At 35.1% G+C, this 23,140-nt stretch overlaps 2 protein-coding genes across 22 annotated transcripts in view; one reads left to right on the forward strand and one right to left on the reverse strand.

Moving 5' to 3' along the window:
* Window positions 1-30: 30 nt before the first annotated feature.
* On the reverse strand, window positions 31-23,083 carry plxnb2a.3 (plexin b2a, tandem duplicate 3). Of its 2 annotated transcripts, XM_005164708.6 has the most exons (7): window positions 22,555-23,083; window positions 22,312-22,437; window positions 1,876-3,000; window positions 1,604-1,792; window positions 1,346-1,474; window positions 935-1,035; window positions 33-633 (listed from the first exon to the last, which is right to left on the reverse strand). In XM_005164708.6, the coding sequence occupies exons 2-7, from the start codon at window positions 22,405-22,407 to the stop codon at window positions 471-473; spliced, it is 1,803 nt and encodes a 600-aa protein (XP_005164765.1). In that variant the 5' UTR covers window positions 22,408-22,437; window positions 22,555-23,083; the 3' UTR covers window positions 33-470. The 2 variants fall into 2 exon arrangements, with proteins under 2 accessions (NP_001025327.1, XP_005164765.1); NM_001030156.2 differs by lacking the exons at window positions 22,312-22,437; window positions 22,555-23,083 and adding an exon at window positions 4,997-5,113 and having other exon boundaries at window positions 31-633.
* abcc9 (ATP-binding cassette, sub-family C (CFTR/MRP), member 9) overlaps window positions 12,890-23,140 on the forward strand; it is a 57,295-nt gene continuing 47,044 nt past the window's right edge. For 6 of the 20 annotated variants that reach the window (XM_005164701.6, XM_005164702.6, XM_005164705.6 and 3 more), the window contains exons 1-8: window positions 12,890-13,019; window positions 14,150-14,338; window positions 16,724-16,895; window positions 20,683-20,824; window positions 20,915-21,036; window positions 21,270-21,436; window positions 22,561-22,803; window positions 22,931-23,119. In XM_005164701.6, the coding sequence (XP_005164758.1) occupies window positions 16,748-16,895; window positions 20,683-20,824; window positions 20,915-21,036; window positions 21,270-21,436; window positions 22,561-22,803; window positions 22,931-23,119 (1,011 nt within the window). In that variant the 5' untranslated portion in view covers window positions 12,890-13,019; window positions 14,150-14,338; window positions 16,724-16,747. Of the gene's footprint in view, window positions 13,020-14,149; window positions 14,339-16,723; window positions 16,896-20,682; window positions 20,829-20,914; window positions 21,037-21,269; window positions 21,437-22,560; window positions 22,804-22,930; window positions 23,120-23,140 lie in introns of those variants that run through there. The other 14 variants (XM_017355034.4, XM_073946267.1, XM_017355035.4 and 11 more) reach the window with 4 other exon arrangements.

Genomic DNA, 23,140 nt, shown 5'->3' on the forward strand with positions numbered 1-23,140 from the left:
ACAAAACCATAGTAAATAAATGGACAACAATAACTTTTCCATCTTTTTTTTATTTGCTCAACAAATGGACACTCTCCATGGCATCAATTTAGAAGTCTTCTGTTCTGGTAAAACCTCTGATTTACATGTCTTTATTACATTTACTACATCTCAAGTGCCACAAAGCAAAATACATTCCCTTTCTCCCTCCTGTCTTTCCATTGTAATATCATCCTCTCTAGATCTCTTCATAACATCAGTGGTTCTCAATACCATGGACTTAGTTCTGCAAATTGTGTACGTCTCGTCTATTAAATATGTAAAGTAGGTAAAAAAAGATTTTAAAAAGCAATGTAAATTGCTAAAGGACATACTGCTAAATTATATATCAATAAGAAAGTAAATTTAAAGTACAGCAGAAAAAAATGCTTTGAGCATCTACTGGCATATTCAAACAAAGCGATTGAGTAATACTGCAAGGTTCCACCTATTTACAGTCCACCACTAGGAGGTGTGGTCGTCCCATTTGAAGGAGTCTGGTCTGGGATACATGCTTGGATTTTGATGGGCTCAAGGATTTTACATGCTTGATCTGGACCCCACAACCAGACATTCTCTCCTTCACCTTTGTGGCAATTCTTTTTCCTGGTACAACTGCAAGAGAAAAGCAGGCAAACATGAGCAATGAGTCGTGCTATGTTAGCTTTAACTGGACTGCACACAGAAGCAAAAGATTTAACACACCTTCTGAATTTTTCTTGAATAATCTGTTTGAAAATGAGATCTCTAAGCAATGGCCTGTTCTAATAGAAGTGACATGACCCATTGGGACCATGGGTTTTAGTTTATTTGACAGCAGAAATATCTACTCTGCTGAAGTGTGTTATTATTAGTTGTCCAGTCCTGGAGAATATGATGGTTTTGATTGGCAATAAAATCACTCTAACAGACTTACCGGCCCTCCCGCACACACCAGCCACAATATGGGTCACGTTGGACCAAACATGAGCGACAATCATTTTTCTGACCACAGACCTGCACTGGCACTTTGGAGATCTACAAAAAAAATGAAAGAAGTGAGTGTGGATTCTATTAAGAAGCAAAAGAGATTAAACTTTATGAGTGTTGTCATTAACAAAGACTATTAATGATGATACACTAGGAAACTTTAGGAAATTATTCCATCAATGGGCAACCAAATGAGACACAGGAAAACCGCATTCAGATACAATTGTGTGATCATTGTCAATAGGACAGTAGCCAAACAACATCACTCTAGTATTGTCTGGCAACATAGGTTTGCACAAACAGGTTTTGTTGTTGTCGTAACATGATCTATACATTGTGTTTGTGTTCATAAACAAACCTTTCTGCCAGTGGTGATGTAGAGGTGATCCAAACCTGTATCAAATAAGAGGTTTTTGTTCACTGCACCTTCTGTGTGCTCCTCTGGAATTCTGTTGTAAAAGTCAGTGTGGTTTGGGTCAAGATGCACCTGCGAGGAAAAAGTTAACAATTGAATAGCTCAAATGATCAACAACTAAGCCAGACCACTACAGCCAGTCAAACCTCAAGGGCCCTGTGAAAAAAAGGATATTATTATCAAACCCTGCAACAACCTCACCTTCAAGACGTCTGCTCCACTGGTTCCCAAGAATGCCACAGTGTGTTCGTTCTCCACCGCCACTGCCACAGCTGTCAGCATGTCATTCCCAGTGTAGATGGGTTTGACAGCTAAAGCATACTCAGGTTTACTGGCTAGTGGAGATGGCAGGAACTCTGCGCCACATATATATGCCTTTACCATGTTCTTCTGTTGGGCAAAAAGACAACACAATCAGACTAGCTATAAAACACAAAACAGAGAAGCAGAGCTGAAGAAACTCAACAACTCACATCTCTTTTGGTCCTGCATATGGCTTCATTCTTGGAGTTGTAGGGTGAATAAACAGTCTTCGGTTTGTCATCCTCCAGAACTTCTCCTGTGTAGCAGGACTCAATCACCTCCTCAAACCTGGCATTAATGCTGCTAAGCGGGTACATGCACAATGCTGATCGCCCGTCCGCCTCATCTGCACTGAACACTCCAAACAGAACCTTATCATTTAGATTTGATGGGACGATATTCTGAGCCAAAACCTTTCCAGGTTTAGCCAGATACGCTGCTTGGACTTTGTTGAATGTGTTCTCTTGTTGTTCAGTGTTAACGGTGCAGTTGAGCTGAAGTTCGGTGTAAGAATAATAATGATGGTCGTTCTCGCAAAGGCGTGCTATAAACGTAATCCTCCTGCTGTCGCTAGTGCCAGGAGAGCGGGAGAACAGGAAGTAGATGTAGCCATTGTCTTTAAACGTGTAGCGAAAATCATGGAGGTACCGATGAACAAAAGAGCTCGTTTGAACAGTGGAAGCTTCAACCATGTTCTCAAAAACATCCATTTCTCCATGTTCCTGCAGCAACCGAGTGCTAATGAGCTTTGAGCTGTCCGAACTTCCATAACCTTTTCCCACTAGAAATACACTGAGGTTAGCATTAGTAGTAGTGTCCTTAAAATAAGAAATGACCCCCACCACAGTGACAGATTCTTCAGTGCTGGCAACCCATGTCTTCTCTCCTTTGGTGTCACTGTAGTACACCGGTTTATTCACACTGTTGAGGTTTACCAAAGAGCAGATGCCCCTGAAAAGGCTTCCACAAACAATCAAGGTGCCGTTGGCGGAGTTAACCAGAAGGAGTTTGTTAAAGTTGTCCATTTCCTTCGCATCGGTGCACTTCGCAGTGATAGGTGGAGTGCACTGTGGGTTGTCTTTCTTAGGGCCTGTGTCTGCTCTGCTCTCCTCCTGTAGATTGTGGTTCAGCTGAAAGATCCCATTGACAGCTCCAAGGTAGATTCGGCCTGTTTGAGGGTCCTGGACCACATTATTGATGATGGTAGGAGACGAGAACTGTTTTTGAGCATCATCACAGCAAGATGAGCCAAAGCACAGCAGCAGAGAGAAAGCTGCCAGCAACGTCCACTTCATCTTTTGAAATGAAAGAAAGAGAAAAAACAAGAAATATATATCACATAAGAGAAGAGCAGGAAGTCATTTCTGAACAACAAGGATAGTTGGATCTTGGATTACCGAAATTTCCTCTGCCCTGTCTTGCTCTCTCATGGGCTGTAGGTTATCACCAATGTATATTTTAGTCAAAACTCTTTTCACACAGCAGGGTTTTTAATTCCATTAGCTTGCCAAATATTTCATGAGCATTAGAGACATATCAGTTATTCTCCAAGAGTGCGTCTTTGTTCATTTACACTATGTGGTATTCATTTTAGCACCAAGTTCAGAAGAACTTAGGACAGTATAGAAAACAGAAATAAATAAATGAAAGTAGTGATTTCCAAATTTACTTTAACTTGTATTTCATTGCAGACAATATGAACATCAAACAATTCATGTTTTGTCTGGTCAACTTTATTTCATTTGTAAATATACATCCGCACCTGTCATTAAGGGGCAAAGATGGACTAGGATTGCCAGTTTGCCAACAAACACGTGAGAAAATAATTAAAATATTTAAAAACAACGATCCTCAAAGAAAGAAATGGAGACATTTGAATATTTCACCTTCAATAATGTGTAATGTAATTAAAAGTTTCAAGTAATCTGGAGGAATTTCAGTGTAGCCTAAACTGAACACCCGTGATCTTTGATTCCTTAGGTGGCACTACATCAAAAATCCTCATTCATCGAAAAGTAATAATCACCACATAGGCTGTACCACAATACGTAGTTGCATACACAAATGCCGGTTAAATCTGCACTGTGCCAAAAGGAAGCCCTATGTTAACAGTGTCCAGAAGCACTGTCGACTCTCCACTCTCTGGGCTCGGAAGCATCTTGGATGGAACATTACATAGTGGAAACGTGTACTGTAATCAGATGAATCAGTATTTCAGGTTTTTTAATTTTTTTTGGGGAGTAATGGGCGCTGTGTGCTCTAGACCAAAAAAGGATCATCCAGACTGTTACTTGCACTTCTGTGAAGCACCAGTAATGCTGAATCTCAGCACCATTAATGCTGAAATTTTAGACAAAAATATGCTGCCTTCTTTTTCAGGGATGCCCATCCATATTTCAACAAGACAACGCAAAACCGCATCCTGCACATATTACAAAGTCCTTGCTGCGGAGAGGAGAATACAGGTACTTGATTGGCCTGTCTGCAGCCCCAACCAGTCTTCAATTGAGAATGCGTGGTGTATTTTGTAGTGCAAAATGCAACAACGAAGACCCCATACTCTTGCCCAAGTTAAGACTTGTTTGCAGGAAGAATGGAACAAAATTTCTTACACTTCATCAGTTTGTGTCTTCAGTCATTAAACATCTTTTCAGTGTTGTGAAAAGGAATAGCAACATAACAAAGTGGTAAAGGCTTTACTGGTACAACCTTTAAAAAATATATATAAAAATCATGAGGAACACATTAAAAAATATTTGCATCTGTTAAATTTCTTTTAATGCAATTTTAATTGTGATGTAAAAACCAAGTATGCTAGCCCATGTTCTGGTTTTGTTTTCTGCATTGACCGCATAGACATTTAAAGAACAGTGAAATTGCCACAGTGTGCAGTAGTTTATATGAAATTAATATACAAGCAAGTGTCAGCACTTTTTCCCCACATCAAGCATAGGCTACAGCAGCCGAAGATCATGTTGGTGCCACTCCTGTCAGCTAAGAACAGCAAACTTGTGCTAGGATTTGACCAAAATTAGACAGCAGTTGATTGGAAAAGCATGCCTGTTACTGATGCAACATTTAAGTGGAAGGGTCAGAATTTGATGCAAACAACACGACACCATGGATAATTTTTTTAAAATATAAAATGTAATAAATATTGTCTAAACTAATAATTAATCCATGTACTATACTGAAAGATTAGTGTGAATAAGCTAAACAACTTCTTTACCTCATACAGCTTTAAAAATTCTTTATGATAAAATATGGCAAAGCTACAATTAAACATCATACCTCAATTTTTAGAGCACATCCAATTCACACAGTCCACTGCAGCACAGGCTCTGTCTCTCTTCCTCTCTCTCTGTTTATTTATGTCAATCTGACTGAGGTACAGACTGATCAAAGTGCAGATAAAACACAACCACGACCATTTCATACAGGAAGTGTATTTGCAGTATACATCAGTTTTTATGTCTCTGTATGTATTGTAAGTGACACTGTGTTTCCCATTTTTGGGATGGCTGGGGTTGTTGCTTAAAAAATTTGTGCATATATTGCAACACTTTATTCAGCCTGATCTCATGAGGAAACGTTACATTTTGTCAGTTTAGTGGCATTATATTGAACCTAATATGTTAATATAGAAGCAAATTTTTACTGAATGGCGTCTTTATATTATAAGTATGTACAGTATGTTTGTGTATGTACAGTATGTATATATATTTACGAGCATTATTTAATCCAATTTGCCACTGCAAACAAAAAAATTCAACCACCATGATCTGCAAACTTTCTGAACAGACTTTTATGAAAACCAAGATAGGCCTAACAGTAAAATACTTTAGAAAGAATATTTTTTTAACTAACTGGCTGGTTTATGCTGTTTTTTTTTTTCAGTAGGTATGTAAACACCTTAATCAAACTATTACCGTGACTTTTCGCCGCATTTTGCGACAATATATTTTATATAAACACGGCTGTTCAACACTATTCTCTGCACCTACAGAGTCAGTAAATAACCATTCTTTTCATTCGGTGTGCGCTTTCAAATTCCATTAAAAGGACACTCTTCCACCAGTCCTTACGTAGTGACGCATGACGTGAATCGATCTATGTGCTATAATATAAAATGGGATCATGAAAGGAACATTGACTATCACATTTAATTCACCTCTTTACAGGCTAATATGACTTCATGCTTCAAAGAATACATTTTGGTGAGTTTGCTAAATGTGCAATTACACAATAAATCACACATACATAATCACAATAAATTAGGTGGTCATATGATAGCAGATCATACAACTGTTCTATCCTGAATTCTGTAAATTGAAACGTCCTGTTTTATGACTAGGGACTTGCTACTAGATGAAATTAGGGACACGCAAAATAGTAGAGTGAAAGGTTAAATTTAAACACAGAGTTGGTTATAATTAATAAAGGGTTGGTTTGATTGATGGATTTCATTGAGTATATAAATGTAAGATGAAACCCTACAGTCTGACAAAAATGCAGACACTGCTGCAGAGAAAACAAAAAAGTATGGCTGATAAAACCACAGCCCTGAAAGAGGAAGTTTAGGGGTTCAAATTAGTCAAAGGAAACTTTTTGCAATGCAAAACCGCTTCCTTACGCGAAAGCAGACTAAAGTACATTTTCCCACACCACAGACCTAAGCCTTGAAGTGACATAATAAGCTATAATTAGTGCAAATGATTCTGTTACCTAAAGGGTCTATATTAGCTAGTACATTTAATGTGGGCTACATATTTTTATTTAAATTTAAATTTTATTTGTCACATACACAGTACGGAATGCAGTGAAATGCTTATATAAATACCTGTGATCTACAAAACAAAACAAATAAAAAAGAATCACAGTCGATTTTAGATATAGAAATATAAGTTATAGCTATAGAAAACAAGACCAAATTTAAAATATTTAAAACGTTAGATATGAAGAATATAGCTATAGAAAACAGAACAAAATATAAAACATAAAAAAAATTGTAGCTATACAAACAAATGTACAAAACATAAAAGTGTTTTTAATAAAGTGCCTGGTGCATAGAGAGGAAATAATGTATCCTACAGGTGGTTTGTCAAACCCACTCACCTGCATGGAGCACACTCAGAACTGCACAATATCGGCTATGACCACTAAATGTGTACACATTAGTAGTAAAGAAGTGAAAAGGTGTACTTTTAAAAAAAAGATGACAGCAATGACATCTTTTTTCCTTTAATTCTGTATATGAGTATAGGCAGGGTATAATATCAAACATCTGCTAAACAAATAAAGGGTTACAATAGTGTATAAATGAATTAATAAATAAATCAAAAATATGTGTAGCCTACAATTAAAGGCATTTCATGTAATTTGGTGAAGAAGTTCTAATTATAGAACAAACTAATTATAATTAATTTTTTTTTTCGAAGCAGTGACACAGTTATTACATTGTTATTACATACTGCCTTTTCCTTTTTTTCATTTCAGTTCCCTTATACATTAATATGCAAAACATCTGCATTCCAGAAAACTAAATCAACATTAAAACACTCTATGTTATTTAATACACTGCCTATACCAATCAAAATAGAGCACCACCCTCAGGTTTAATTAAGCAAGGACACTAGACCTCTAACAAACGTGTTTGGTAAATCCAAACTTTGTCACCTACAGTAGCAGCCAATTATAGATTAGTCACTTTGGCAATAGCCTACACTCTCAGAAATAAAGGTATGTGAGCTGTCACTGGGGTGATACCTTTTCAAAAGGTACAAATTTGTACATAAAAGGTACATATTAGTACCTAAAAAGTACAAGTATTCCTCTTAAAATGTTTAGGTACTAATATATACTTTTGAGGTACCAATATGGACTCTTTAAGTACAAATGTGTACCTTTTGAAAAGGTACCAACTCTGTGACAGCTCACGTACCTTTATTTCTGAGATTGTAATAAGAGTCAGAATCTGACCCACCTCAATTTATGGTTAAGTCATTGACATTTCTAAGACTAGATTATCATATTTATATTTTATTTATTTATTTATTTATTTTTACATTTTCAGATAAATGTGATTAAGCAATTTGTTGAAATATATTGGGTTGCAAATGTAAATTTTATTTTCCTTATTAAACAAACAGAAATATTCGATTGAAATTATAATAAATTGAAATTTATTATACACTTTATGACAAAACAAAATTAATTAAGAAATTCACTCCAAAACTAACACAGTTTGGAAATTTAGTTACAAATGTATTCATAACATAAAATATTACAAGCAACTTAAGTGTACTTTGACTGTCAAACCACTAGGTGACAGCATATTGCCATTTAAAAATGTCAGCAATGCAGACGTTTAATACAAAGCTTAATATAACAGAGATCCATAACCATGTTATTATAAAAAATAACTAAAATCTTATGTAAAAATGTAGTTAGTTCAAGTAATAGTTCAAGCTGTTTAACTACATATTGGCTGTTTTCAAGCCTATATTAAGAATGTCCCGTTCACAAACATGAAGCCCTTGCTGTGAACATTTTTAAGTTCACTTGGGTGGTAAAGTTGCTATTTTCAATTATCCAGTGCTTAGATGAAAATATGTCTAGTGCTCTCCATTTTTAGTCTTTCTTTCCCTGTCTTTTTCAGCCATCTTGTCTCACAAGTACCATAGTCACTCTACATATTCAAACCAAAAACAAATGTATAAAGGGCTGTCTGAGTGGAAATGCTACAATTTAGCACAAATGCTAACATGCACACAATAGAAGAAATTAAAGTTTGCAAGTGCAGAGCATGTGTTTATAGGAATAAAATACATTTAATTTAGCCACTATTTATTATTTTGTTGAATGTTGGAGACAAGTAGCCATTGAAATCCATAGTAATAAAAATATACTTATGAAAGTCAATGGCTGGTGCTTTCCAACAGTCTTCAAAATGTCTTCTGTGTTCAACAAGAGAAAGAAATAAAAGCAGGTTCAGAACAAGTGCAGGATGAGTAAATAATTACACAATTTTTTGGGTGAATTGTCTCTTTAATCATTGTTTGAACTAGTATTGCGGTCGGGTCTGTTTATTGTAGAGCTGTTTATTTGAAAGCACCTCACGATTATACCGTGACAGTTTACAGAGAGCGAAAGGGAGAGATTGCTTATGTAATGGCGGTACGTGTGCACTTTCATGCTCCCACTTTTTCAGCTTTTACTTTCTCATCTTTGCTCCTCATCTGTCTCTCTGTATTTATGTTAAATTATTGACTATAAATACACATGATGTTTGGGATGTGTAGAAGACTTCCTGTGGTTTGCGAACCCCCTCAATGAACCCTGAACACTGAGCCAAGTGACAACACGAACTCAAATGCTACATAAGATGCTTGATTTCTGCCTTTGAGATCACTAGCGATTTGAGGATTTCCAAAGATAGAGGGAAAGACATCAGTGTTTGTTTGGTTAGGACTTAAAAGATAAAGCTTTGTTTTTTGTGTCATAAAGGTTTCCCAGTGTCCCAGTCAGAGTCTCAACGTCTCTGAGGTTATGATTCTTAATACACTGAATGAAAGAGCTATGAGTCTTCTATGACACTCGTTTTTAAAATGTCAAACCTGTTGGAAAGTCTATAATAAATTGGTAGCTTTTAAATCTAATAAATCTAGTTCAATCTAACTCTCAACTTGTCTTGTGGGCCATTGGTTGGTTTAAGCTTGTTATGATGTTTTCATCAGCTAGGTAATTAACTGACCCAAGCTGATTATGCTGGTCTTTATCAGGTTGAAGTTAGTCATTAGTTTGGTCATGCTGGGTATTAAGTGGTTGAAGCTGGACTTCCCATTTAAGCTGGTTATTAGTTGGTTCAGTATGGACTTTAGCTTGTCCAGGTTGTTCATTTGCTAGTTGAAACTGGTTAGGAGTTTGTTTGAAGGGGTCATTAGCTGTTTTAAGCTCATTTTCAGCTTCTTCAAGCTGGTCAATAACTGGTTTAAGCTGGTTATTAGCTGATCTCAGCTTATTGAAGCTGGCTAACTGACCATGAACTCATTAACTTATTCAAGCAGATCTTTATTTTGTTGAAGCTAATCGTTAGTTTGGTCATGCTGGGTATTAAGTGGTTGAAGCTGGATTTCCAACTAGAGCTGGTTATTGGTTCAGTATGGACTTCAGCTTGTCCGTGTTGGTCATTTGTTGGTTAAAACTGGTTATGAGTTTCTTTGAGGAGGTGATTAGCTGTTTTAAGTTCATTTTCAGCTTCTTCAGGCTGATCAATAACTGGTTTGAGCTGGTTGTTAGCTGATTTGAGCTTATTGAAGCTGGCTGACCATTAACTCATTACTCGATTTGAGCATGTCTTAATTGGGTTGAAGCTGGTCGTTAGTTTGGTCATACTGGGTAATAGATGGCTGAAGCTGGATGTTTGCTGTTTGAAGCTTGTTATTATCTGGTCTTAGCAGGTCAATAGCTAGCTTAGTCTGCTCATGCTGGTCACTAGCTGGTTCAGTCTGAACCTCAGCTTGTCCAGATTGGTCCTGTATTATTTAGAACTCGTTATGAGTTTGGTAGAGGTGGCCATTAGCTGGTTCAAGTTCATTTTTAGCTTCTCCAAGCTAGTCAATTGCTGATTGGAGCAGTTTGAAACTGATTCAAGCTGATTCAATTAGCGTGTTAAGCTAATCTACTAGTTCAAGGTCATTATCTGGTTTAATGTGGTCTTTATGTGATTAAAGCTTGTTATTTGTTGAGTGCTGTTGGTTGATCCTGGCAATTATAGTCTTAGCAGGTGAGTAACTGGTATAAGCTGATCCATGCTGGTTCACATTCTATACAAGTTAGTGGGTCCTGCTTTTTTAGGCAAGGTCCAAAATGGTCTTCTAGTATCCATCAGCCAATGAGCTGTTTAAACCAGTATAGACCAGCTAGAAAGTAGCTTCCATGTCCCATAACACAACGTTTGGCTTAGAATGTATTGTCCAGCAGTGTTTAGATAAAGGATAAAGCAGGATTGGATAAGCTTAATTACTCTAATATTGACCAGTGTCTCTGTAGGCTTCAGTCTTTCATTTGATGACGCACTGCACATAAACGCATACGTGTGGAAACCGCCGATTCTCAGCTTAGTTATGGGAAACTGAAACTTTCTCAAAGAGGTTGTGTTTGACCCTCTGGCCTCCATAATCCTTCAGCCTCAACTGCATCTCTCTGTCCCCAGCCACAGCACCTCGTCCCAGGCTCTGGGTGTCACCACAGGGCCTTTGATGGCTCACACATGGGCTGCTTCCTGTGCTTAATGGGGGAGAGGCTGGGTTAGGGCTGCCTCCTTCTGATCTCTGGGGAAACACTAGGGATGTGACTGTTTGCGCACACACTCTCGCATACAAACAAATACACTCCCATAATCCCCATTCAACCCCAACCTCTCACACACCCTCGCTTTCCTCGGTCATACACACGCATGCACCCTGCAGCAGTTCTCATCACACTTTAGTCTCCAAACCATATGTGACCTTTTGGATTCTGTCCCTCTGGAGTGGAGGTCCTGTTTCCCATGGAGTTCCATGTCAGTCAGACAATGGATTTAAAGATCCTCAACATTTTAAACATGCCATCAATGGGTATCCCTGTGGTCAATTTTTTTAATTTTGCAAGGCTAAACCAATAAAACAAAAAAAAAATTAAGAAAAAAGCTTATGATATTCTCAGTTTGTCAGTGAAGATATCGATATGTAAAATACTAGATGGATGGATGGACGGATGGTGTTCTGTCGATTTGTCCTAACTTGTCAGATTGTCCTGCCTCCCATTGAAAAAGTAGGTAGAACATTTTGATGATGCAATATGCTACTCATCAGATTTTGCTACCAGTGTAAATTTTAATTTGGAGTAATGTGATATGAAGCTGTAATATTGCCCTAACCTACCTTATCTCTTACCCGAACCTCCGAACCATTCAAATACAGTGTTGGTAGCATAATCTGATGGGTAGGATAAAATGTCAGTGCACCGGACAGACGGACAGGGATGGATGGATGGATGGATGGATGGATAGATAGATAGATAGAAAATATATAATACATTGGATGGATGGAGCAACATTGGATGGATGGAAAATATGGATGGACGGATGGACAAATAACACATTTGATGGATGGAAAACATATAATATGGATGGATGGATGGATGGATGGATGGATGGATGGATCCTGTAGATAGAAAGATAGATAGATGGATGGATGAATGGATGGATGGATACTGTAGATAGAAAGGTAGATGGGTGGATGGATGAATGCATGGATGGATACTGTAGATAGAAAGATAGATGGATACTGTTAATGGATGGATGGATAGATAAATAGAAAATAAATAATACATTGGATGGATGGATGGATGGATGGATGGATGCTCTAGGTAGAAAGATGTATGGATGTATGGATGGATGGATGAATGGATGGATGGATACTGTAGATAGAAAGATAGATGGATGATGGATGGATGCATGGATTGATACTGTGGATGGATGGATGGATGGATGGATGGATGGATGGATGGATGGATGGATGGATGGATGGATGGATGGATGGATGGATGGATGGATGGATGGATGGATGGATGGATGGATGGATGGATGGATAGATAGATAGATAGATAGATAGATAGATAGATAGATAGATAGATAGATAGATAGATAGATAGATAGATAGATAACGACTACAAACGTAAAACAATAAACTACAAATCCCATGAGACTGCATGATTTTGGCTGACGAATATAGACAGCATGCGCTGAGAGGGTTCATTTTTTGGAGTATATATATCAAAAAACAATCCAAAAGTAAACTGCCTTGAGAATACAACGAATAACTGATTTGCAAAATATATTTTACTGCCACTGCTAGGCTACTGTAGACCCCATAAACGAAATGTACACCCCTTGTGAATGAAATCATTACGCTTGACTTCGTTTATGGCGCATTACTCCACATTCCATCTTCATTTCGGCTTTCAAGCCGCAAGTCAATCCTCTTTCGTTTCGTGGAGTAATTTTATGCACCTGCCGGTCAAATCTTCATCATGATCCCGTTATTTGTGACATGACCTACATCAATGGGAGACAGAGACACGCTCGTGCACGGGCATCCCTCCTTCACATCTGACGCCATAGCAACGCTATGCCGAATCCCCGATGCGCGCTTTCTTCAATACCGCAAGGACACAAGAGATCCAGCAGCGTCGCGTTTACAGTCTTTCCGCTGATGTCGGAGCCGGTTTTCTGCCATTATCGATAACAAAAACTACAAGCGGAGGCATCTAGGTGAGTGTGTGCGCAAAATTGGAGCATTACATCTTAAATTGATATACTCAAATGTCAGCGCTTGATCCTGAATAACGCTATAGCCGCTTTATCTTAATACAATGGCCTTCTAATGATGTGTGGTTGTTGTTACGTTGTATTTTAATTGTATTTTGACTTATTATGTAATGTAATAAACTGAATTTGGTTAACCGTGCTCGTGTTGAGGCATTAGAACAAGGTTAAACTGGGATTTCGTTTCTTCGTCAGGTAAACTTGTGCAGGTTACAGCATGTCACTTGGGTGTAGAGATTAGATTACGCTGTAAATACAGTATTTAGCTCACAAATTATTAACATTGTTTTGGATTAGCTCGTTTACTGTTGAGTGAGTAAATCAATGAGCCACTTATGAGTGAATCATTTCAATTTAGCAAACATATTACTTATTGTGTGGCTGTAAAACGTGTCTATAATACGTAAACTTGTTTGCTATTGATTTGTTTTGATAACTGTTTCATTTAGACACATTGAAAACAAAATAAAATAACATAAATTGTAATTTTAAAATAAATTGGCACCTAAGATTTGGTGTATAGACATTGAACAAATCTCATCTTGTCATTCACAAGGTACTACTAAATTTGATGACAAAAATAGATAACATAATAATTTATGCCCTATGGCATACTGTAATAGCATTAGTCAGAAACTCTGTGACAAAAGGTGTACTTACAGGACATGCTTGTAAAAGTCTTTTAAAAATGTTCATTATGTTGTACTCACTTAACAATTTACACTTCAATTAAACAATTATATAATGTTTAAAATATTAACATTTGTTTGAAATATTTCTTGAACACCATCTTGAGTAAAAGATATGACACTTAAGACTGGAGTTATATGAAAATATTACATTAAAAATGTATATTCAATTAAAAAATAATTATTTAAATTATAATAATATTTTAAAGTATGACTACTTTGTATTTTTTTTTAAACAAATTGATTTAGTATTGTTGAGCAGAAAAGGTCTGTTCATCACACACACTTCACTGATGGTCAAATATGCTGTGTAAGCAAGAAGCCTGCAAGGTTTAGAGACACAGTCAAAGCTCATCTCTCTCTCTTTCTCTCTCTCTTTTTCATCAGGACGGTTTGTACATTCATGCCAACATTCCTGTTCAAGTTTGGAAATACGATCCAAGAGAGAGAGAGAAAGAGAGAGAGAGACCATGAGCAGCTGATACATCGCAGCTAAAAATAATTTTCTCTGTGAATTACTCTCTCTAACACCACGCAACGGGCATGAAAAGCTACTAAAACGCAGTAATTACTCCGGTAAGTGATTATTTATTAATTAAAGATGGCTGTCGGTGTGGGTTTTACCTAGTTATTTACGGTTCACGTCAGTTAGAAATCAAAAGTAGTAGAAGGAAAGTGTTGAAGCGGTCAGAGGGCTTGAATAGCCGTCTCAGTGGGTGGTATCCTATAATAATAATGCTTGTTATACACAGATCCAAGCAATGCATATGAATTATGGTTTTTATTTAAAAAAAATTATGTACTGTAGTGTAATGCACTTGATATGGGGATTTACTTGTATATTCACTTATTTAAGAATTCATATCAAACTAAGACCCAGCAATACAAATTGTTAATGACATAAATGATGGCATGATGGACACCTGTATATTAGTATGATGATAAAAGCTGTTTTATTGTTAAGTGAAGGGTCTCCTTATGGAGGCTGACATGTTGTGGTCACATGACCAGGCAAATACTTAATTTTCTGGTAGCCCCATTTTTTTCCTATGGTTGCATAATAGATTATTCTTGAATATGCTTTCACAGCATATATCATTATATGCTAATAATATTAGCATTTCTGACTAAAACACTTTCATTTGTATGTATCTGGCAAAAAGTGACCAATTTAAAAGAAAGACAAACTTTTTTTCTTCTTCCAACATGGTGATATATTAACTGTTAGGATAATGTACCACTTTATAAATACTATTCATATGGCAATTTATCAAATGAGCTAACAATGAAACATATATCTGATGTGTTTGAACTTATCCTTTAATCTTAGTTAATTCAGCATTCTATATTTGAATATTATTTAATGTATTGTAATATCATTTATTTATTAAATAGACCATAGAAGACTACATAATTATACTTTAATTTAGGGAATTTTAGGGTATCACTTAATTCAGTGTTTCCCAATCCTGTTCCTGAAGGCACACCACCAGAACACATTTTCAACCTCTTCTTAATCAGACACACCAGCATCATCTCATCACTTAAGAAGAGACCTTAGACCTAAAATGAATGGGTCAGATAAGGGAGACATCCGAAATATGTACTGTTGGTGTGCCTCCGGGAACAGGGTTGGGAAACACTGAATTGACTAATTGATTGAATTTTATTTTAATACTTTTAATTTGAGTGGAATTTTATTTTACTTCATTTTATTTTGAACATATTAGAAGAACACTTAATAATAAGTAGTTAGAAAATATATTTTACTTTACATTTAATTTATTTGTTGTATTTTTTAAGTATTATTTTTTTATAAACTAACAATAACAAATATTAAGGTTTCTAAGAGCTACGGCTGCACCACTTGACTGATGCAGATTAGATTATGTGTTAAATTTAGGCATTGATAATGTTAACAAAACACATAGAAACATAGTTTCATGTGTGTTAATGAGGTAACATCACATGTTGTCATGTGGAGATGATGGTAATTATAACATGGCATGAAAAGCATCAAAACTGTAAAAACAAAACAAAAAGAATCACACACACACACACATATTTGGATGGTTCATTTAAGGATATACAGCATGCAAGATTCAGTCTATCAGAATATGTTCTGCAAAAATAAACATTGCTGTCCAGTATGCTGTTGTATAACGCAGCTCTCGCGGGAAATGAAAGTTTGTTGTTAAATAATTTGACTAAGAGGGTACAGGCTCTGTCTATAGAGAGGGTGTGTTAATCTTGCTCTTACACTGATTGACCTCATAGTCAATAATGATTATTGGGAAACTGCTTCCAGTGCTGTCAGCCTGAGCTCAAAGCCTGGAACCAAAAATAAAACAATAGTTTTCAACATACTTCCCCAGTTGGTTAATTAAATTAAGAATTGTAAACAACTTAAAATGACCTATTTACAAGCTAAAATGTTATGTGTATGAATGAGATAATATTTAATTAAATATCCGTTAATTTACATATGTTTTTAGTAATATGATCAGGTTCAAATTTCTTGTTTTGTTTTGTGAGTTTACATTCAGATGTTTTTCATTTCGGGGATTCCTTTTTTATAGATTAATTAAAAAATTGTTAATAGCCAGTAAAATTTACATTTTTACAGGTATTTTGTTCTTGTTATTGAATAAATTGATGTATATATACTGTAATCAAATGATTTCTGTAAGAACAAACCCCTCTATAATATCCTTCAGCAAATGGATAAATCTGGTTTCTGTAAGTGTTTCTAAAGAGAAGAGTTATAATCAATTGATTAATTGTATCTCAAATTGTTTACTGTGTTTACTTCGACTGAAAAAACCCCCACTTTATTTAAAGCCAAAATACCTAGACAGGTGCATGAAAAAAACTGTATTTTTGTCAATGTCTTTTTTTGATCACATTTATCTACATTCAATAATGTTCATATCTAACATTATTATTTTTAATTATGTCCAGGCTTCTTTAGCCCAGTCAGGTGACATGGCCCTGTCTTTCTGTGGGAACGACAGGGATAGTAACGCCTACAGCGTGGATAATGGAGTCTTGGACAATGGTTGCTTCGTGGATGCCCTCAACCTCGTCCCTCATGTATTTCTTCTCTTCATCACCTTCCCAATTCTCTTCATTGGTATGAATGACCTTGTCTTTTTTCCCTGTTCAGCAACCATGTGAATGCATTACAGTTTGTGAAACTCCACAGAGTTGCGTTTCATTCTGCATATAATACAGATGGCTTTTTTTACTGAAAATGTTTTGTTTTGTTTTTGTTTTGTTTTGCTTTATTTAGTTTTTTTTGTTTCCTTTCCTTTAATTTTATTTTATGGATAATCCTAGAAGTTTTATTTTAATTAGTTTTTAATTAGAGATAAATTAATTTTATTTTAATTTATTGACCATACTTGAAAAACTTATTTTAAATTAAATTAAATTAAATTTTGTTTAATTTAATTTAATTTAATTTAATTTTGTTTAATTTAATTTAATTTTATTGTAATTTTATTTTATTAAACATATGTCATATTTTGTTATATTTTTATAATTTTTTTCCATTTTATTTTAATAGATCAACACAATATTTACTCACAAAGTATAACTCAAGAGTAACGTAAAGCTTTGGGAATGAAAAATGGCTGGAAATAGCTTATAGCATCCTACCATTTATTATTATTCAGTTACAAGTTGCAACCAACCAGTCAAGAACTGTGACATGACAGATTAGCATATATATTTATGAATCTAATTACTAACAATCAAGATAATTCATCCTATCTGGATAAGCTTGAGTCATTAGTTTAATTGGTTGTTATATGGAAATAACATACCGTAGAATGTTAAGATTGACCAATAATTTAATATTTCAGAGTGCTGTGTAATAATCTGCTATATTAACCCATAAACAAACACTTGTTGTGTATTTGCTATTTAGTACTGTTCATTCATTTTCTGTTCTTATTAATCCAATTATAATATCCTGTAGGGTGTGAATTCAAAATCTAACTCAAAATTTCCAAGGAAGTAAATTCTTAAATTGTAAAGCCCTGGTTTTCTGACTTTCTTCTCACATACGTTATGTCTTCAGAAGCTGAGGGATCTAGACACTGTATCACAACAAGCTTTGCCAATTCATTATCTATATCGACTCCCCTAAGAGCATTTACTCAAAAGCATCTCAAAATGTTTCCGCCGATGCTGTAATGGTGTCAGTGCCGTTCCTCTTGTAGACTGTAAGCATTTTGCCGTACCTCATAATGAAAAAATGTTTCCCAGGGAAGAATTATTACACTGTTAGCCAAAGAAGGGAAAACAAGACAGGCGGAGACAGATACAAAGTGCTGATTAACAAACGTCTAGGAAAAAGTAATTGTTTACCTAGAAACACTAGCGAATTATACGACAACAATAATACAATTATAACCGTTTCAGGGTGCCAGACATATTCACAAGTCTCTGATGTAGTGTTTTAAGGTGGAGCCTCAGCTTTCTGCCAATCTCACAGCACACAGGCTGGGTCATGTGGTTCAGATAATGAAAAAAAGATAATCACTCACTGGACACTATTTAGTACAACTTCTCTATACCAGACCACCATTTGCCTTCAAAACTTTGTGAGATATATTGTGGCATAGATCCAAGATGTCCTGGAAACACTGGTCAGAGATTTTGGTCCATATTCTCGACAATTTGAAGAGATAGAGTCATAAAGTTGTTGCGGATCCATGATGTAAATCTTGCTTTACACCAAAATTCTGATTGCACCACTTCAAAGTTGCAGTAGATATTAAGACTCATCAGACCAGGAAACATTAATCCAGCCTTGTCCAATTTTGGTGAAGATCTGTGATTTGTGTTCTGAGTTGGATGTTTTTAGTTAACAGGAGATGCTTTTAAATAACTTCTGCTGCTGTAGCGCATCTGCTTCATGGTTGGTTGTGTTTTGTTTTCAGAGATGCTCTTCTGCAGTCCTTGGTTGTAAGGAGTGGCTAATTTAGTTACTGTTGCCTTTCTATCAGCTTGAACCAGTCTGGGCTGAGTTTTCCTAAAAGCATCGTAAGCCTAAGTAGATCGTAAAAAATGATTGTGCTATGATCTTAATGTTTCTTAAAAGCATCGTTATATAGTAAGTACTAGAAAATCGTTTTAGATCTACGAGCACTTCGTAGAAAACATTAAAGCCCTATTCTACTCATTATTTATTTACACTTTAAAAAAAACCTTTGCTGCTTGTTTAAACAGGTTATATAAAATGAGTTTAAACAACACAATTCTTAAGGTTTTTCTGAGGACAACTTAATTGTTTTATGTTCAGGCCATTTAATATTCTATAAACAATAAAGTTAACTTAATCGATTTGTGTTGGGACAAGAGGAAGCTGTTGAATAAAGTTGTTATTTTTGTTTTATGTGCATATTCTTGTAGCTTCATAATATTTCGATTAAACCAATAAAAGACAAATGGATGGATTTGACTGTTTTTTGGTACCGTTTTGACTTTGAACAAGCCAATTTCATCTAAATGATCTTAATTTGTGTTCTGAAGGTGAACGGTCTCAAGGGTTTGGAACAACATGGGGAAAAGTAATCGTTTACAAGATTTGATTGTTTTGTTTTTTTTATCTCCTTATAGAAAATAATTAGTTAAGTCACCTCCTGGACAATCATCAGATTACACATGTAACTTTATTCACGTGCAGTTTGATTATAGTTTTGACAGTTTTCTTTAATTGTACACTTTATTTCTCATTATTAAATTAATTTATAAATAATTGAAAAAAATGTATTTTTCTTTTACTTAATTTAATGACAATAAAAAAGAATTAGGAAATATGGTTAAAAGTCCAGGGGAAATAGGTAACAACCTCAAAATAGGTAATAACCTAAAAAAAAAAAGAAAAAAAAAGTATAAATGCGTTTCAGGAATGTGCATGAAAACCATCCATGTAATTGGGCAATATTTATGTATAATTTAATGTTCTGTAATCTTAACTTTTTTTTGCCATTTTGCCAGTAACTAGATCTGTAGGTAGGTGCTTTATAAAGACTTGTATTGATTGATAATCCACATGAGATGATGATTATTTGGGTTAAACACTCAAAAAATGACTTATGTTGCTTGTTCCAACTACTTATTATAATTATTAATTATTTAATTATTAATTATTTATGAATTAAATTCTATTTATTAACTTATTAAATATACGCTAATAATCATATAATATAATTATTTAATTGACTATAATAATTTAATTATAAATTAATTAAACAGCACAATTTTAAGGTTTTTTGGTGGACAACTTAATTGTTTTATGTTTAACCTACTTACATTTGTGTTTGGACAACATGAAGGAATTGTGTGGATCCCAACATTTCTTAAAGCGAACGTTTAGGTTATTACTCCATAAAAGTTCATATTTCAGCACTTTGGAAAAGGACAGCGACTACTAAGTAACAGAATGGATTCTCACACAATCATGTTACATGCATTTTTTGCGGCGTTACAACAAGCATTCGTAATCTTGCACAAGCATGTATTAAACTCTCTTAAAAATATTTCATTATCAAAAAAAACCTTGGTCCTTAGTTTCTGATCTCAGGCATAAACCAGGCACAGAACTGCCACTCAGTGGACATTTAGTCTGTAAATCCTAGAGATGGTTTTGCATTAAAATCACAGTTTCTGAACTACTCAGATCAGCCCATCTGGCACCAACAACCCTGTCACATTCGGTGTCACTTAAACAGCTTTTTATTTGCCCTAATCCGATGCTCTTTTTGAACTTCAGCAGATGGTCTTGACTAATATCTACATGCCTAAATGCATTACGTTCATGCCATTGGATTGGCTGATGAAATATAGTGGTCAAAGAGTGTATTAATAAACATTAATACTATAAAATCTCCATGTATGTGTGCGTCTAGGCTGGGGAAGCCAGAGTTCGAAGGTGCAGATCCACCATAACACCTGGCTGCATTTCCCAGGCCACAACATGCGCTGGATCCTCACCTTCACACTGCTGTTTGTACACGTGTGTGAGATCGCTGAGGGAATCGTCTCCAATACGTGGGTTTCATTTCAACATATGCCTGTGCAGTTTATTAATGTGTCTGTACTGTTTTATTTACCTCTTCGTGCATGAATCTTGCTTTGCAGGCAGATGGAGTCTAATCACTTGCACCTCTTCATGCCAGCATTTATGGGCTTTATAGCAGCCACCACATCGGTTGTGTATTACCACAATATTGAAACAGCCAATTTCCCCAAACTCCTGCTGGGTAAGTGTCTATTTCATCATGCAGGTAGGCACTTCATAATAAAATGTACTTGCAGTGTGGTTGTTTCATTATGTTACATTTACTCCTACTCTAATTTAAATAAAGCATAGTCGTTTTGCACGTTGCTCGGTAACGCAATGGTCCAACCATATTTTTAGACATTGTCAGTAGTATTTTTTGCCTAGTGGTTGAGTATGAATATTCAAACCTAATCAACCTAACCTCTTTCACAGCCTTATTTATTTACTGGATTCTGGCTTTCATCACAAAGATGATAAAGTTATGGAAGTTTGCCGAGGCGAGCTTGGGGGTACAACATCTCCGCTTCTGTATCACAGCGTTGCTTGTGGTGCTCTACGGCCTACTCATGGCTGTCGAGATCAACGTTATCAGAGTCAGGGTGAGTTTAGACATGTTTATTATTTATTTTAATTTTTTTCTATAAGCACTTAATTACACAATTATATACACAAATAAAATCTAAGCAAATTTCAGGCATTTTATTCAATTAATTTTTTTAATAATTATATTTATATTGTTAGTATTTATCTATTTTATTTTATTTAGTCCAGTGGATTTATTATTCTCAGCTTAAATGATTCAATAAAAACTAATCATGTACACAACTTTATGTATTGCACCAAATATGAATATTTTTCATATCAGGATTACACACACGTACACAAATCTTTTATTTTATTCAATATTTTATTTACTTTTTAACCATTCTTTATTTATTTTTTTTTATATTATATTTCATATTTTATTTAATATTTTTCTATTTTATTTTATGTTATATTTTAGTTGATATATTTTTAATTTTTCATATTTTATTTTATATTTCATTTCATATTTTTATGATTTATTTTATTTTATGATATATTTTAGTTTATTTTTTTTTCAGTTCTTTTCTCAAATTGCATATTTCAAATTTCTTTTTATATTTTTCTATTTTATTTTCTATTTTAGTTTATATTTTATTCAATTTTTTAATATTTTATTTAAGATTTAGTCTCATATTTCATTTTAGATTTTTAATATATTTCTATATTATGTTTTATTTTATATTTCAGATTTTGTTTCATATTTTTATATTTTATTTTGTAGTTTATTTTATTAAACATTTTATTTCATATTTTTTAATATATTTTTTATATTTAATTTAATTTAACATTTAATTTAATTATATGTTTTATTATAGTTTAGTTTTTAAATTCAGGCTTGTAATACATTCATGTTTATCCATCTGTAGATAATATTATTTTAGTTACTAACCTGTTGATAAACCTTGGACTTGCACAATTTTGGTCCATATTGGTTTGTGCTGGTTTCATGTTGGTCTAGCTGACATGGTGCCAAGCCGTTCACCATCAAAACCTTCTTTCTAGTTGACCAAGGAATCTGTTAAACATTGTACACTTCAGTAAACATATACTCAACATTTACAATACAACATTCCAATAATTAAGCATGCTGATAAAAATCCACATTGACTTTTATCTTTCATTTGCATCTTACCTGCAGAAGTATGTATTCTTTGCGAACCCCCAGAGGGTGAAGCCCCCAGAAGACTTGCAGGACTTGGGTGTCCGATTCCTCCAACCCTTCGTCAATCTTCTCTCCAAAGCAACATACTGGTGGATGAACCCACTCATTATTGGAGCCCACAAGAGACCTATTGAGTTGAAGAAAATCGGCAAACTACCTATCGCCATGAGGGCCTTAACCAACTATCTGCGTCTGAAGGACTCCTATGAGGAACAGAGGGTATGCATAGACAATTACAGGTTAAAGAGTAAAAAAAATAAATCGCATCTAAACAATATTTTTTATAGCTGACGACATATTGAAGTCTTGGTTGACCAGAGTTTCTTTGCTTGTCCAATTCTGACAGCAGAACACAGAGGATCCTGAGAAATCGCCATCCATCTGGAAATCCATGTATCGGGCATTCGGGGGTTCAATCCTCCTCAGCAGCACGTTTCGGTATATGGCGGACCTGTTAGGCTTTGCCGGGCCACTTTGCATTTCTGGGATTGTGGAACATCTGCACAACTCAACAGAGATTGACAGAACAAACAAGGTGTGTGTTTAACGTCTACCC

The sequence above is a fragment of the Danio rerio genome, chromosome 4 (genome assembly GCF_049306965.1).
Source record: "Danio rerio strain Tuebingen ecotype United States chromosome 4, GRCz12tu, whole genome shotgun sequence".
In the NCBI taxonomy this organism is placed as follows: Eukaryota; Metazoa; Chordata; class Actinopteri; order Cypriniformes; family Danionidae; genus Danio; species Danio rerio.

Bases quoted from the DNA above. Each gene is read 5' to 3' on its own strand.
- plxnb2a.3 (XM_005164708.6), bottom strand. From the start codon at position 22,407: ATGGTGAACGGCTTGGCACCATGTCAGCTAGACCAACATGAAACCAGC. The intron at 1,036-1,345 runs GTTTGTTTATGA...TTTTTTTTGTAG, and splicing joins ACATCACCACTGGCAGAAAG to ATCTCCAAAGTGCCAGTGCA. The intron at 634-934 runs GTAAGTCTGTTA...TTTCTCTTGCAG, and splicing joins TGGTGTGTGCGGGAGGGCCG to TTGTACCAGGAAAAAGAATT.